Here is a 14,899-nt window from a genome sequence, read left to right on the forward strand (position 1 = left end):
CATCTACACTTCTTGCTGCCATGGAAAGGCAGCTATCATCATCACAGACCTCTCCACCCCGGTTATACTCTCATCCAACCTCTTCCATCAGGGAAAAGATACAGAAGCTTAAACACATGTACCAGTGGGTTCAAGAACAGCTTCTTCCCTACTATTATTAGACTGCTGATAGATCTCTCTAATTTCATGTCGATCTTGCTTTTGTGCACTTCCTGTGCGGCCATAACCTTGTATGCCTCACTCGGTCTAAAAGCTTGATGATCTGTATGTCCTTGTACATTATGATCTGCATGTACTGCACAAAAAACAAAATTTTTCACTTTACTTAGGTAGGTGACAACAATAAATCAAATCAGACTGGGGTGTAGCATTTCAATGTTCCAAAAAGACAAACTAACATTGTTTTTGAAGAAATTGTAAGTCTAATCATCTATAGGCTAGAAAATTAAGAATTAAATTTCATAAAATTTCCTAGTGGGACTGAACCATTGATCCTTGCAACCCCACCATACTACAAGATGTTCCTTTGTTATTTTTAATGATTCTGATGTAAGGTTTTGGTTATCTTAATACATACCTTCTGTGACAGTTTGAAGCTTTGATGATCGCTCAGAATCAGGGGAATGCAAAGGCTCTGGTTCTTTCAAGCTTTCCAAATGTAAAAATGGATCATATTCAACAGAGGCAAGATCTGATAAGTTCAGAGGAAAGTATCTAGGATTACTGAAGTATTGGGCTCCATAAACACAGCCATGTAGCACCTGTAGAAAAATAAGGCAAAGATGCTTTACAAATAAAGACCAACACTCACGACTGAGAATGTTACCAAACAACTGACTTTCTCCTTATAGATTATCATGGGTTAATTAACAAAATTACAGAAACCAACTTTGAAAAGGCAAAGAAAAAGCAAGTGTCTCTGTGGTTGTAAAGCTAATGTTACAAAATAACTGTATATGTTATGCACATAGAAAAATCACAATTTATTCTTCGATCATACACAGATTTACAAACAGACAGGAACTGTTACCACAGCCATGAAACATTTGAAGGTACTCTTGCATGTTGCAGTTTGTCTACCTCATTGGAGATCAACTGATTTTGAACAGAATTCAAGGCTTATTTTGATGAAGTGAACAAATACATTAAACGGAATTTCAAATTAAAAGAATTTCAATTTGTATACAATCTCCAAGGAGTAACAAAAATAGCTGACTCAAACAGAAATTACGAGTGTAGAAAAAAACCTCAAACAAGATCATTTCAATTGTATTTTCATATCCTTGCTCAGAAACCATGCCATGAATCTATCTGTGAATGAGGCCCAGGATATCAATTACATTTCTCCAATCTATTTTTATAAATTTTAATCTCCTTTATTTAAAAAGAAATCAGGTTCAAAGTGAAAATATGTTCATAAGATTGGGTGATACGGTGATTCAGTGGTTAGCACTGCTGCCTCACAGTGCCAGGGACCCAGGTTTGATTCCACCCTGGCGACTGTCTGTGTGGAGTTTGCATATTTACCCCATGTCTGCATGGGTTTCCTCCCACAGTCCAATGATGTTGCAGGTTTGGTGGATTGGTCATGCTAAATTGCCCATAGTATCCAAGGTTGTGCAGCTAGGTAGATTAGCCATGGGAAATATAAGGTTCCAGGAATAGGATTGGGGGTGTGCGTGTGTCTAGGTGGGATGCTCTTCGGAAGGTCAGTGCAGACTTGATGGGCTGAATAGCCTGCTTCCACACTGTAGGATTTTATGATTTTATGAAGACTAGAGAGTCAAACTTAACTGGATCTATCAAAGCAGCTAGCAATTGGGAGAGTAACATCAAACATTAGTTTTGAATCAAATACTGAACTATTAATTGCTTGGCAGTTTACTAAAAAGAGACAAATTCAAAGCTTTTTGTTTGTATTCATCAGGATTGACAAGCAAGAAATAAAACTTGGAGAAGTGGGTGCTGATTAGTTAGAGCATAGGTGGCATGAAGCTGCAACAGGGACTGTCAATCTTAGATTAGATAAAGCTCAGATCAGGCAGGTAGATTCTGATTGGTAAGGATTTTGTCATGATGAATTCAGGAAGGGTTGCCAGTCTCCATGAGCCTTTTGTCAACAGAAAGATACAGTCCAAAAATAAATTCCACACACTTCGGTGTGTTAATATGCATAGCTTCTGATGTGCAAATATGTCACACTGAGAGTCTGACTGATAACCTTACATTGGTTTCTGATGCAATTCTTACCACAGTCAAGATTATTTAGAAAATGTTGTCCAATAGCAGAATCACATCTAATGCTGTACATGGTGTGGAGGCTTATGAGCATGGCCTGTTGAACATGAATGGCACATTGCAAATGGTCAAAAGGATGTGTTTGTTATGGTCTACCAGCCATTGAGGAATATAGCCTTCATTTCAGTTGTCACACCAGCATTGAATTTCATATTACATTATTCTCTTGGGATGTGTTTTTGACTGATTGCAGCACCCTGTTAATGCATGAACCCTATTCGGGTGTTCACTACAAAGTAGCTAACTTTGCCAAACTTTTGAGGCCTCTGGCTTTCATGGTAATCTGAGGTACACTGGACACCATTCAGGTCCCAAAGTAGTGGTCTTACACGCTTTCAGGAGATTGGGTGATATAGGCCAAGGTATGACTTCAAGAAGGTATCTATTATCAAGCAAGCTACTTTAGATATGCATCAACTCAGTATCAAACTGACATGAACACTATGAGGAAAGAGAACTCATGAGATTGTTCCATTTCATGGAATTTCTTTACACAGCTGAGTAAATTCCATTCTGCACTCAAATTTACTAATGAAATATAGCAATCAACAAGTTCAATGTGTTACTTGAGAAATGTACTTATGGGTTGTCTACTATACACTATTTTTTGAAAGCCAAATTCACTGGTCAAAATACCTGTGGAAAATCCTCCAGTTCTGTGTGTTACAATATTAAGTTTATTGGCAATCTCTTAAAAAGAGTCCTAATCATTTGCTTATCATGTAAACTTGATGCTGAGATAGGGCACATCAAAACTGTCCTACATGATAATGGCTCAAATCAACTTGTTGTACATTGGACAAATTCATAAAAAGGCCGACAACCAACAATTTTGGCCCTGAACAGTGTCAGTCTATCTTAGATTACTCTGAAAAGGGAAAGGTATCTGAGAAATTTGAACAGATGAAGTCACCCATTTCACATTGCTACTTTCAAGTAAACACAAGTAATTTTCTTCACTGACAGGATTCTGCCATAAAACCAATAAAGACTTCTTGCCTCGGATACAAATGAGTAATGTGACACACAGAATGAAAGAATTTTACGGAACAGGTCATTTGACCCATTGTGCCTGCACTAGCTCCTGCAAGAGCTACCCAGCTAGACTCATTCTCTAGCCCTCGAAATTTATCACTTTACAAATACATCTAGCTCTCCTTTTGAAAGTTCTATGGAACCTACCTCCACCAATCTTCCAGGTAGCACATTCCAAACAACTCTGAGAAAAGATGTTCCACTGCATCTCATTCCGAGCTCACTTACTGACAATCTTGAAACTGAGAGCCCTAGGGTTTCACCACTGGTGCACTGATTGTTATGCAGATCATATAGCAGGCTGCATCAAACAACATGTCCCTTTGACCATGTGCATCGTGAAGCATGTTGACGGTGATCAAGCAACCTATGCTTGCAAACCTTAGAACAATATATCCAAGGTAGATGTGATATAGCTGCTGAACATCATTTATTGAATATCTTCAACCGTGCTCAGAATTATCTGGGATATATCAATTAAACATCAACTAGGCTCACAGTGCAGTGAATTTGAATGTAACAGAAACTATGTATAGTAATACAGAAAGCGAGGAATGAGATTGCTGCGCATCTGGTGATGATCTTTGCATCCTCAGTGTCCACGGGAGTAGTAGTGGATGATTGGAGAGAGGTGAATGTTGTTCCTGTGTTCAAAAATAAGGGAACAGGGAAATCCCTGGGAAGTACAGACCAGTCAGTCTTACGTCTGTAGTAAGCAAGGTACTGGATAGGATTCTGAGAGGTACGATTTATGACTATTTGGAAAAACATAGTTTGGTTAAAGGTAGTCAGCATGGCTTTGTGAGGGGCAGGTCATGCCTTACAAGCTTAGTAAGCTCTTTGTGGTTGTGACAAGACAAGGTGACGAAGGTCAAGCAGTGGATGTGCTGTATATGGATTTCAGTAAGGCATTTGACAAGGTTCTCCACGGTAGGCTCATTCAGAAAGTTAGGATGTATGGGATACAGGAAAATTTGGCTGTCTGGATACAGAATTGGCTGGCCAAAAGAAGACAGCAAGAGGTAGTGGATGGAAAGTATTCTGCCTGGAGGTCAGTGACCAGTGGTGTCCCACAGAGATCTGCTCTGGGGCCTCTGCTCTTTGTAGTTTCTATAAATGATTTGGATGAAGAAGTGGAAAGCTGGGTTAATAAGTTTGACGATGACACAAAGGTCGGTGGGGGTGATAGATAGTGTCAAAGGCTGTTGCAGGCTATAAGACTGATAGGATGCAGAGCTGGGCTGAGAAGTGGCAGATGAAGTTCAAACTGGATAAATGCGAGGTGATTCATTTTGGAAGGTTGAACTTGAATGCTGAATACAGGGTTAAAGACAGGATTCTTGGCAGTGTGAAGAAACAGTGGGATCTTGGGGAGCATGAACATTGATCCCTCAAAGTTGCCATTCAGGTTGATAGGGTTGTTAAGAAGACATATGGTGTTTCATTAACAGGGGGATTGAGCGTAAGAGCCTCGAGGTTTTGCTGCAGCTCTATAAAACCCTGATTATACCACACTTGGAATATTGTGTCCAGTTCTCATTATAGGAAGTTAATAGATGCTTTAGAGGGGGTGCAGAGGAGATTTACCAGGATGCTGCCCAGACTGGAAGGCATGTCTTATGAAGAGAGGATGAGTGAGCTAGGGCTTTTCACACTGGAGAAAAGGAGGAAGAGAGGTCTCTTGATAGAGGTTTACAAGATGATAAGAGGCATAGATAGAGACCTTTTCCCAGGACAAAAATGGCTGTCACAAGGGGTCATAATTTTAAGGTGATTGGAGGAAGGTATAAGAGAGGTGTCAGAGGTAGATTCTTTATGCAGAGAGTGGTGGGTGCGTAGAATGCACTGCCAGCAGTGGTAGTAGAGTCAGAGACATTAGGGACATTTAAGTGACAGTTGGACAAGCACATGGACGGCAGTAAATTGTAGGTTAATCTGATCTCAGATTAAGATAAATGCTTGACACAACATCGTGGCCGAAGGGCCTGTACTGTGTTGTATGTTCCATGTTCTAACACAGATGTTTCATGAGGGTAAAGGGAATTTGCCCATATATTGCATCTTTTTCACTGAGAATAGAATTATAGAGACTAGCAGAGAATTTGCTGCATTCTCCACAGCAACTTTCTGACCCTATAATAGTAAACTTACACGCTCTGACTTTTGTCAGTTAAGATAGACTACCAACAGTTACAGGTGTATCTCCATGTCAACTATGTCTAGTACATCACTCTCTTCATATCAATTGTTTCTTTTCCAAGTTTGGTCTCTTACATGGCAGTTCTGATGATTACAGGATGAAAAGGTTTTGCCTTTGGTTCTCTTTTGACTCATGATTAAATAAAGAGCAACATTTGAAAAATAAAACTGAATGTTAGAAACGTATGCTGATCTGAAACAAACAGTTTTGCAATATCAGAAATTTACCAAAGCAATCAATTCAAGAGGTAACAGTATCACTTTGCAAAAATCTAAAGATAATTAATGCAAAGGCTTAAATGTAAATCATTATTACAACTATTATGGAAGTATACCTTGTAAATACAACTGAGAATGGATTTGTCGGCATTGTCCTTATCTTGCCCTGCAGCTTGGACTGCTTGCAAGAGTATTTTTAAAGGCAGCACCATGCACCAGTCCAACAGGCAAAGCAATAGGGATACCACCAGCTGTGAAGGACAAGTCACAAAAAAAAGTTATCAAAAGCCAAAATTTGCAAATCACCTTATTATCCACATAAATTGAACCTATGCATACCCTTTTATCTTGCTCATGCGGAGATACTTCTGTACTGGGTAACAGATAAGTAATTGTTGCCATTAATATCTAAACAAAAAGACAAAGACATGTATGTTATAACAAATAGCATCTTAATAATCCATAAAGGGATAATAGGTTTTTCAGAACAAAGAAAAAACATTCATTAGAATATAATGTTCCACAAAATTTTCTAACAAGTTCTCTTTTTAACAGGTGATCAAGAAAAATAAGTTTATTCTATTACATTCAAGATAGTCAGTGACAGCAATGAGTTTTCTGATTTTTATTGCAATTCATACTTTGCTCTAAAGTAAATTTATTGAAGCAGTACAAAAGACAAGTTGTATTAATCATATACAGATTTATCAACAGATCTCCTGTGGCATTGCATATGGATAATCACGATCAGAAGTTGCTTACATTAAAGAATCAAAGCCAGCAGGAGGAGGAGGAGACAGGAAGGAGTGAGGATGGAGTTGTCTGTTTCAATTTTGTTTAGGTGTGAATCAAACAGCAATTTGAAAAAAGGGAGCAATGTGGTTGCTGATTTCTAAAGAGGTCTGTTTTTAATTTGATTCCCATGCTATGGAAATGCTTGGTCCACCAAACTGTAGGCTCATCAAATGCACTGTTTAAAGTTTCTTTGCTAATACTTCATTTCAATTTTACTTCAGCCTTCAATTTGTTACATAATTTTGTTGTTTGTAGTGTATTATTCCATTTTGTTATTTTAAAGCAGTTAATTCTTTACTACTGTATTTCCTTGGAACTAAAATTACCTTCATAAATCTGTTTACAACACTAAAACTTAGTATATCTCCCTTCCTACTATATTTGGATGTGTGCCCACACATCATGGAGTGCAATGGTTCAAAAAGGCATTTCATCAGCACCTTCTCGTTATGTAGGGATTAAGAATGCTCAAATAATGCTGGCATAACTAGTTTTGAGCACGTCCTATTAAAGAATAAATAAGAAAACATATACTCCTAATTTCACTAATTTTAAAATTTTCCTCCTGCATTCTTGAGAGGGGAAGCTTTTAATTTCCCTTACAAGTAGCCCAGATACATAATGTTCTGTTACCTCACGTTACGCTCAATGCGATGCACATAATGTAACAATGTTGCAATGCGGAGATCATTCAAAGAAGGTGTAATTACAAAACAGGTAGGAATAGATGAAAGGCATTTGGCCCATTCAGTGAGATCAGTCACAGTCTTTTCCATTTAAATAACATTAAACATTTTTATTCTTCCTACCAAAGTGCATAACTTCACATTTTCCCGCATCATATTCCTTCTATCTTTTTGCCCACTCACTTTACCTGCTTTTAACCATCAGTAAATTCTGTACCATCCTCACTACTTGCCTTCTCACCTATTATGTCATTGCAAACATGGTAATAGGGTATTGATTTCCATTATCCAAGTCATTAATATATACACACACATATATAGTAAATAATTATGGCTCCAGCACTAATCTCTATTGTACTCCACTCGTTACATACTTTCAGCCCGAAAATATACCTTTTTATGAATTAGTCAATCCTCCATCTATGTCAAAATACCATCCCCAACACCATGGGTTATTATCAAGCAGCTGTGTATGTGGTACATTACAGAAAACCTTTTGGAAAGCTAAATGGATTTACGTTTTCCTCTTTGCATATCCTCCTCAAAGGACAGTAATAAATTTGTCAGGCATGCTTCACTCTTCATGAAGTCATGTTGACTCTGCTTTATTATCCGAGAAGCAGGAGAATCGATGTTTCGGGCATAAGCCCTTCTTCAGGAATGAGAATAGTGTGCCAAGCGGGCTGAGATAAAAGGTTGGGGAGTAGGGGCGCTAGGAATACGACAGGTGGAAGGAGGTGGAGGTGAGGGTGAGGGTGAGGGTGATAGGCTGGAGAGGCGGTGGGGGCGGAGAGGTCGGGAAGAAGATTGCAGGTGAAAAGGTGGCGCTGAATCCAGGGGTTGGGACTGAGATAAGGTGGGGGGAGGGGAAATGAGGAATCTGGAGAAATCTACATTCATCCCGTGTGGTTGGAGGGTTCCGAGGCAGAAGATGAGGCGCTCTTCCTCCAGGCGTCGCGTGGCCAGGGTCTGGCGATGGAGGCCAAGGACCTGCATATCCTTGGCGGAGTGGGAGGGGGAGTTAAAGTGTTCAGCCATGGGGCGGTTAGGTTGGTTGGTGTCCCAGAGGTGTTCCTTGAAACGTTCCCAAGTAGGCGGCCTGTCTTCCCAATGTAGAGGAGACCACATCAGGTGCAGCGGATCCAGTAAATGATGTGTGTGGAGGTGCAGGTGATTTGCGACGGATATGGAAGGATCCACTGGGGCCTTGGAGGGAGGTGAGGGGGGAGGTGCGGGTGCAAGTTTTGCATTTCTTGCGGTTGCAGGGGAAGGTGCCGGGAGTGGAGGTTGGGTTGGTGGGGGATGTGGACCTGACCAGGGAGTCGCGGAGGGAGTGGTCCTGCTCCTCGGATGCTGCCTGGCCTACTGCACTTTTCCAGCACCACACTTTTCAACTCTGGTCTCCAGCATCTGCAGTCCTCACTTTCTCCTAGTTCTGCTTGATTATATTATGTATTTCCAAATGCTCTGTTATTACATCATTTAAAAAAGTCTCTTAACCTTTTCCATATGACAGATGTTAAGCTAATGTGTTCTCTAACGGTGTTTGCTAACTTTGGCATCGCTCTCCCTTTTTATATATTTAAGAAAGCTCTTAGTGTACATGTTCATATTAATGATTAATTTTTGTTACATTTTATCTTTTCCTTTTCAAATTGATACTACCTTCACTTCCAGGTTAGTGAGAAATACACAGCAACTGACTGACTTGGAAAATTATTTATCAATTCAAAAGTCACAGCTCACAGCAACTGCTGCAGGAAAAGTAACTGGTTTTCTTCAAATTTTAAACCACGGAGAACAGGCAGCTTCGGCTGGGAAGAACAACTGTACATGTCTGTGTAACTCACTTCCCATTCCAACCTGCTTAGTTAGCCGAGAACCAATCAGCTTCAATTTAGACAACTCTTGGTTCCTTATGATTTGCACACCGCATGAACCAAAAGCCACAAACACAGAGCTCACATTATGTGACAAATTTCCTGCTGCGAAATTTAGCCATCCAGATAAATCCCAAACACGACATGAAGGAGTCCTGGTAAAATAAGGACAATGGGAATCGGTGGGAAACTCTCCACTGAATAGAAACTAATAAGCACAAAGGAAGCTAGTTCTTGCTGTTGCTGGTGAATCAGTCCCAGAACATTGCTGCACCAATTTCTCAGCATCCTTCATGTATTTCAATGACCTCCACTCCAACACAAAGTCATTAAGGAGTTTTGCAGTGATAATTTCACAATGTTCAGTACCACTTTTGACTCTTCAGTTAATAAAGTTGTGTGTGCCACATGCTCCAACTCCCGAACATTTGGCCTTGGATTGATAAGGACACTACACAAATGCCATGTAAGATCATACCTAACATGACAGAATCAACATTACCATTACTCAACTCCCAGCTACCAAAATCAGGGTGAGGTCTTATTACTGACCAGAAATTGAACTGAATGACCCTTAAAATACTGAGGCCACAAGAACACGTCATGGGCTTGGAATTCTGCTTGGAATTCTGATGAAGGAGCGTCGCTCCGAAAGCTAGTGTGCTTCCAATTAAACCTGTTGGACTATAACCTGATGTTGTGTGATTTTTAACTTTGTGCACCTCAGTCCAACACCGGCATCTCCAAATCAAGAATTCAACAGCATCCACGATAAGGGTTGCCTGCTTGATTGGCAAACCTCTATTTACTTGCTCCACCATGAAAGCACTGAATACTTTATAATTTTAGTTTTATTTTAAATTCATTTAAGGAATGTTGGTATCCCTGACTAGGCCAAGATTTCTGATCCATCCCTAAATGTCTTTGAGAAAGCTGTAGTGAGTTGCATTCTTGAACTACTGTAGTTCTTGGAATGTAGGTTCATTGACAGTGCTGTTAGGATGGGAGTTCTAAGATTTAAACCCAGTGACAGTGGGGTATATAATGTGCTGCATTACATGTGATTTATCTCTTTGTAAACTAATCAGCACCTATATTTACTCAACACAAGTATACAGTGTCATAGACAAAAAGATTAGTTGAATAAACTTTACTGGCTGAATCTTCATTGGAAACACTTTGACAGGCAAATACTTAACCAACAGAAATAAAATCAATAAATGCCTCAAGAAATACCTCTCACCTCAAGCATTTTTTTTGGAGAATCTGGTGGATAATTCTGAAGTTTGTCCACATAATTGATCAATAAATGCAAAATATCACAAGCCACCTGTGCAACCGCTTTGTTTGGAAACTGTAAAACATTAACAACTTAATTCTTACAATTGTTGTATTTTTTTTTTCCAAAAGCTGATGAATTAAGAAAAAACATTGTTAAAACATTACTTACCTTTAAAGTTACACAAATTACATTTAGAGCATCTTTGATTTGTGGATGGCGAGTATCATGTACCAATTCTTCACAGAGCCAAATGCCAAGGCTACAAAGTGCAACACATCTGTAAAATAGAGACAGTAATGCATATCATGCAAGCATAAGCTATCTAGATATGGTCAAGAATATATAGAATATAAAATCCTATTTTCTATTTCATAGGCTCATTGTGAAATCATCTGAAAGTAAGCAATGTAGCTTTCAGAAAACTTACTTTAATTTTTAGTCTTACTACAGATCATCGTAAAATCAAAAACTAAGTAATCCAACCATCCTGTTACATCGGTCAGAAACCATCACCTGGAGTCAGAGGCAAAGCAAATCCAACTCCCACTGATCTCATAAATACTTCCTTAAGAGATCTAGTAACTTCTGGCAGGAACCTTGCCTCTTACAAATTGATTTTTATGTTGTTCAAAAGGGAATTCCCAGGAAAATGCAGTGATGGCATCCAGCTGGCCAGCAGTCAACTACATCAAAGAATTTTGGGATGGTTAATAGTGAAATTACTTTTTTAAAAATTACAGATGAAATAAAGCTACTTGCCTAGCTGGTCCAGAAGGCTCTTCCCTTGCTGATTTTAAAATGCTCTTAATTACAAGTTCCTATGATATCAAATTGAAAATATAAAGAATATATAAAAATATAGTAAGTGTCATCAAACAAAGAGTACTAAAAAGCTGACGAAAAACTTTAGCACACAGATATTTCAAAATAAATGCCCAATGCAATATTGCCCCATTGCAACAAATCAGTAACTCTCAAAGTTCAAGATTTATTTTCAGAAAAATAAAAGCAATGAACAATTTTAAAATACCAGTAACTTGAAAAATAAATTAATATATTTAGATTTCAAATAAGCGTACAATCACTTCTTTTACGTTTAAAAGAAAATTCAGAAAAGTTCCCATAAAATCAACTCCATTCAAGATTATTTGAATTTGCTTGAAGAAAGCATATTAGAAATAAGATATTATCAAATTAAATGATCATCTTAAATGATCATACTAAACAAGATTTAATAAGTTTGTGGTGCGTCATATGCCAAAAAAAGTTCTACACAGGAACAATGCAGATTTTATTTAGAGAATTAAGTCTGATATTTAAAAATCTCACTGGACTAAATGAGGTTTGGATGGATAGCACTAGTACATTGTGATGAAGGGTAATAAGAAGTGATGTTAAATTCACCTATTGTCTCTCCAGATGTTGAATTCTCAGTCTCTGCTGCATTGTCAAAAGGAGTATTAAACTTATATTAGGAAAAGAATAGTGATGATAATATCATTACAAATTATGAGTGGTGGTTAGGTTCTCTTTTAGAGATAATCACTGTCTGGCATGCATCTCATTTTCCACGCATCAGCCCAAGTCTGTATTTTGTCCAGGTTTTGTTGCCTGTGGACATGGTCTGCTTTCATACATAAGAAGTCACAAATGATGATATTCATTGTACAGTCATGAGCAAACATGCTCACTTCTGACCTCATGAAAGAAAAAGATCATCGATGAAGCAACTGAAGATAGACATGCCTAGGATACTACCACGAGGAACACTTTCATTGCTGTCCTTGGAATGAGATGATTTCCCTTCAATAAGCATAACCATTTTGTTTGTGCTAGGTATGACTACAAACAAAGTTTAGTTTCCAAACAATTCCAGTTTTACTCAGATTCCTGATGCCATACTCAAACAAATGCTGCCTTGATGTCAAGGGTAGTCACATTCAGGATTTCAGCTCTTTTGTTCATATTTGGGGCAAGACTGCAATGAAGTCAGAACAACGAGGTTTTGGTACAATCCAAACTGAGCATTGGTGAGCAGGTTCTTGATGAGTAAGTGCGATAGTCCCTTTTAGGTTTTCAACATTTAACTGGAAGAAACTATGAGTGACCTAACATGGAGTGTCTGACATTACAGAGGCAGTGAAGAAACACTGGAGAGATAGAGATGGTTGTCATTAGCGATCCATTTAATTATGGCAACATGGCTGAATGCTTGCATTTTTTAAAAACTACATTCAGCACTATATTTTTATATGAAAAATCAACCCTTTCTACTCATAAGACAAATGACAGATTTAGAAACAAGAGATTCAAAGATCTGCAATGAAACTGTACAGGGAATTCTTTTTGCCACAGATACCATCTTGGTACAGATGAAATCCAATTTAAAATCACACAACACCAGGTTATAGTCCAATTGGTTTATTTGGAGGCACTAGATTTCGAAGCTAGTTTTCCAAATAAACCAGTTGGACCAGAACCTGGTCTTGTGTGATGTTTAAACTTGTCCACCACAGTCCAACACCGGCTCCTCCAAATCATGACCAAATCAAATGGCAGTAAAAAGGTACAGGAAACTTTGATCTACATGATCTTGTGAATAAATTTGAACAAGTGTGCTTTAATTTTAATTGATGCACTAGAAACAGCTCAAAGATCTAAATTTTGTTGTCAACAGCAAATGAATGGCACTAGCTATCCATTACACTTGACCATACTTTCTACAGACTTCTGCACGGGAACTGTCAAGGGTTAAAATTCATTTTCAGCACAGCACCCTCTAAAGAGGTTCATCAAATAAATTTAAAAATACATACTTAGGTATGCAGAGCCTGAATCCTAGATATAAACTAGAATGGTTAATTTAATGCCAAATTTAACAACTAAATCAGAACAGAAGAAAGGAAAGTCATTGGATTAAGAGGGAATACAAATGGAGAAATATGAAAGGCTATTAATTTGAAATGCTATACTGGTTTCTCGCTTTGTACATGCTGTCTGATCTTACTATTTAAAGCATTTTCCATCTTTAATGTTATTAAAATTGATTTTTGTCAAAAGTTAACAATGACTAAAATCTTAATGGGTGAGGCTGTACACTTAATGTTCCATGCTGGAGAGGTTCTCTGGCAGAAATTAAAACCAATCACACTTAAAGATTTACTTACGCTGATGTTTTCCAATCATAGTCATACACAATAGAAACAGGCCCTTCGGCTCACCATGTCTGTGCTGATGAACAACTATAATAATCCCATTTACCTGCATGCCTTCCATGCCATGGCATTTTAAGTACTTGTTCAGATGCTTCTTAAATGTTGAGTGAATACCAGCCTCCACCACCATCTGAGGCAGCCTGTTCCTTATTTCTACCATCTTTTGGGTGAAAAAACTTTTCGCCTATGTCATCAGGTTCTTCTGATAGTATGGTGACCATAACTGTACACAGTATACTATCTGTGGTGCAAACAATGCTCTATAAAGTTGCAACAAGTCTTCCCTGCTCCTATATTCTACACCCCAGCTAATGAAAGCAAACATCCCGTATGCCTTCTTCACTATCTTATCAATTTAAGCTGACACCCACAGGATTCTATAGACTGATACACCATGGTCCCTTTTAGCTACATGTTTATCTGACCTATCTTTCTATACTTGTACACAGTTGCATGCGACACTGGAAGCAATCTGGGGATTAGAACATTAGCCCTCATCTACTAAACTACTACTTAACTCTCTAAATTGCTCATTTTTTTTAAACCATGACATGCAGCATGACTGCTGGCAATTCACCCTCCCCCTTCAAAATACCCTGCACCCGCTTGAGACATCCCTGGCCCAAGCACCACGGACTTTCATTTGCAGCCACAGAACTGCTTGCCAGGTGAAATTAGTGAGAATCTATCGTGCATGACAACTTTGTGACTTCGCACATTTTTTGGTGTGAAACCTGAAGCAGAAATTCTGCTTCAAGAGGGCAACTCATATAACAGTTTTCTGAATTTGCATGTTCTGTAGAAATTACTGTCATCTCCACATTTTAACAATGATGGGACTGATACTTGTTATTTTAATCAGAGGATTAGAGTCACAAATTTTAATTTGGTGAAGAATGGAGTAGAGTATATGTAAACAAAGAAATTAAGACAAAATATTGGATTGTAATTTGTGCTTTGGAGGACCAGGTACAAAAAAAAAAATTGGGAACAATTCAACACATCAAGCACCATTTGCTTGAGAAATCTTACCTTAACATCATCACATTTTGTTGATAAAATGTCCACAAGAGAAGGCTGTAAAGTAGGGAGGTCGACATATATATTTGGGAAACAGACTAAAGAGCCCAATAGAATCTGCGCTTCTACTCTTGGAGCCTGTAATGAAAGAAGAATATATATGGAAATTCCAGGCAAATCAAATTAAATCATAATTTAATTCATATTTAATACTGGCTTTACAATTAGAAAATCTAGACCCATTTACTAAAACAATGGTAAATCTATTTT

General features: G+C 38.3%; 1 protein-coding gene across 16 annotated transcripts in view; it reads right to left on the minus strand.

Moving 5' to 3' along the window:
• Positions 1-14,899, minus strand: part of ralgapa1 (Ral GTPase activating protein catalytic subunit alpha 1) — a 315,513-nt gene that overhangs the window by 135,793 nt on the left and 164,821 nt on the right. For all 16 annotated transcript variants that reach the window (XR_015757926.1, XM_087989919.1, XM_087989918.1 and 13 more), the window contains 7 exons: positions 14,642-14,767; positions 11,154-11,212; positions 10,563-10,671; positions 10,356-10,466; positions 6,091-6,159; positions 5,868-6,002; positions 578-761 (listed from right to left, as the gene is read on the minus strand). Coding sequence is in view for 15 of the 16 variants with exons in the window: in XM_087989919.1 (XP_087846045.1) it covers positions 578-761; positions 5,868-6,002; positions 6,091-6,159; positions 10,356-10,466; positions 10,563-10,671; positions 11,154-11,212; positions 14,642-14,767 (793 nt within the window). In the remaining variant the exon portion in view is untranslated. The remainder of the gene's footprint in view (positions 1-577; positions 762-5,867; positions 6,003-6,090; positions 6,160-10,355; positions 10,467-10,562; positions 10,672-11,153; positions 11,213-14,641; positions 14,768-14,899) is intronic.

The sequence above is a fragment of the Chiloscyllium plagiosum genome, unplaced genomic scaffold, assembly GCF_037043375.1.
Source record: "Chiloscyllium plagiosum isolate Xiang-an unplaced genomic scaffold, Cpla_swu_hap1 HiC_scaffold_8, whole genome shotgun sequence".
NCBI lineage: Eukaryota > Metazoa > Chordata > Chondrichthyes > Orectolobiformes > Hemiscylliidae > Chiloscyllium > Chiloscyllium plagiosum.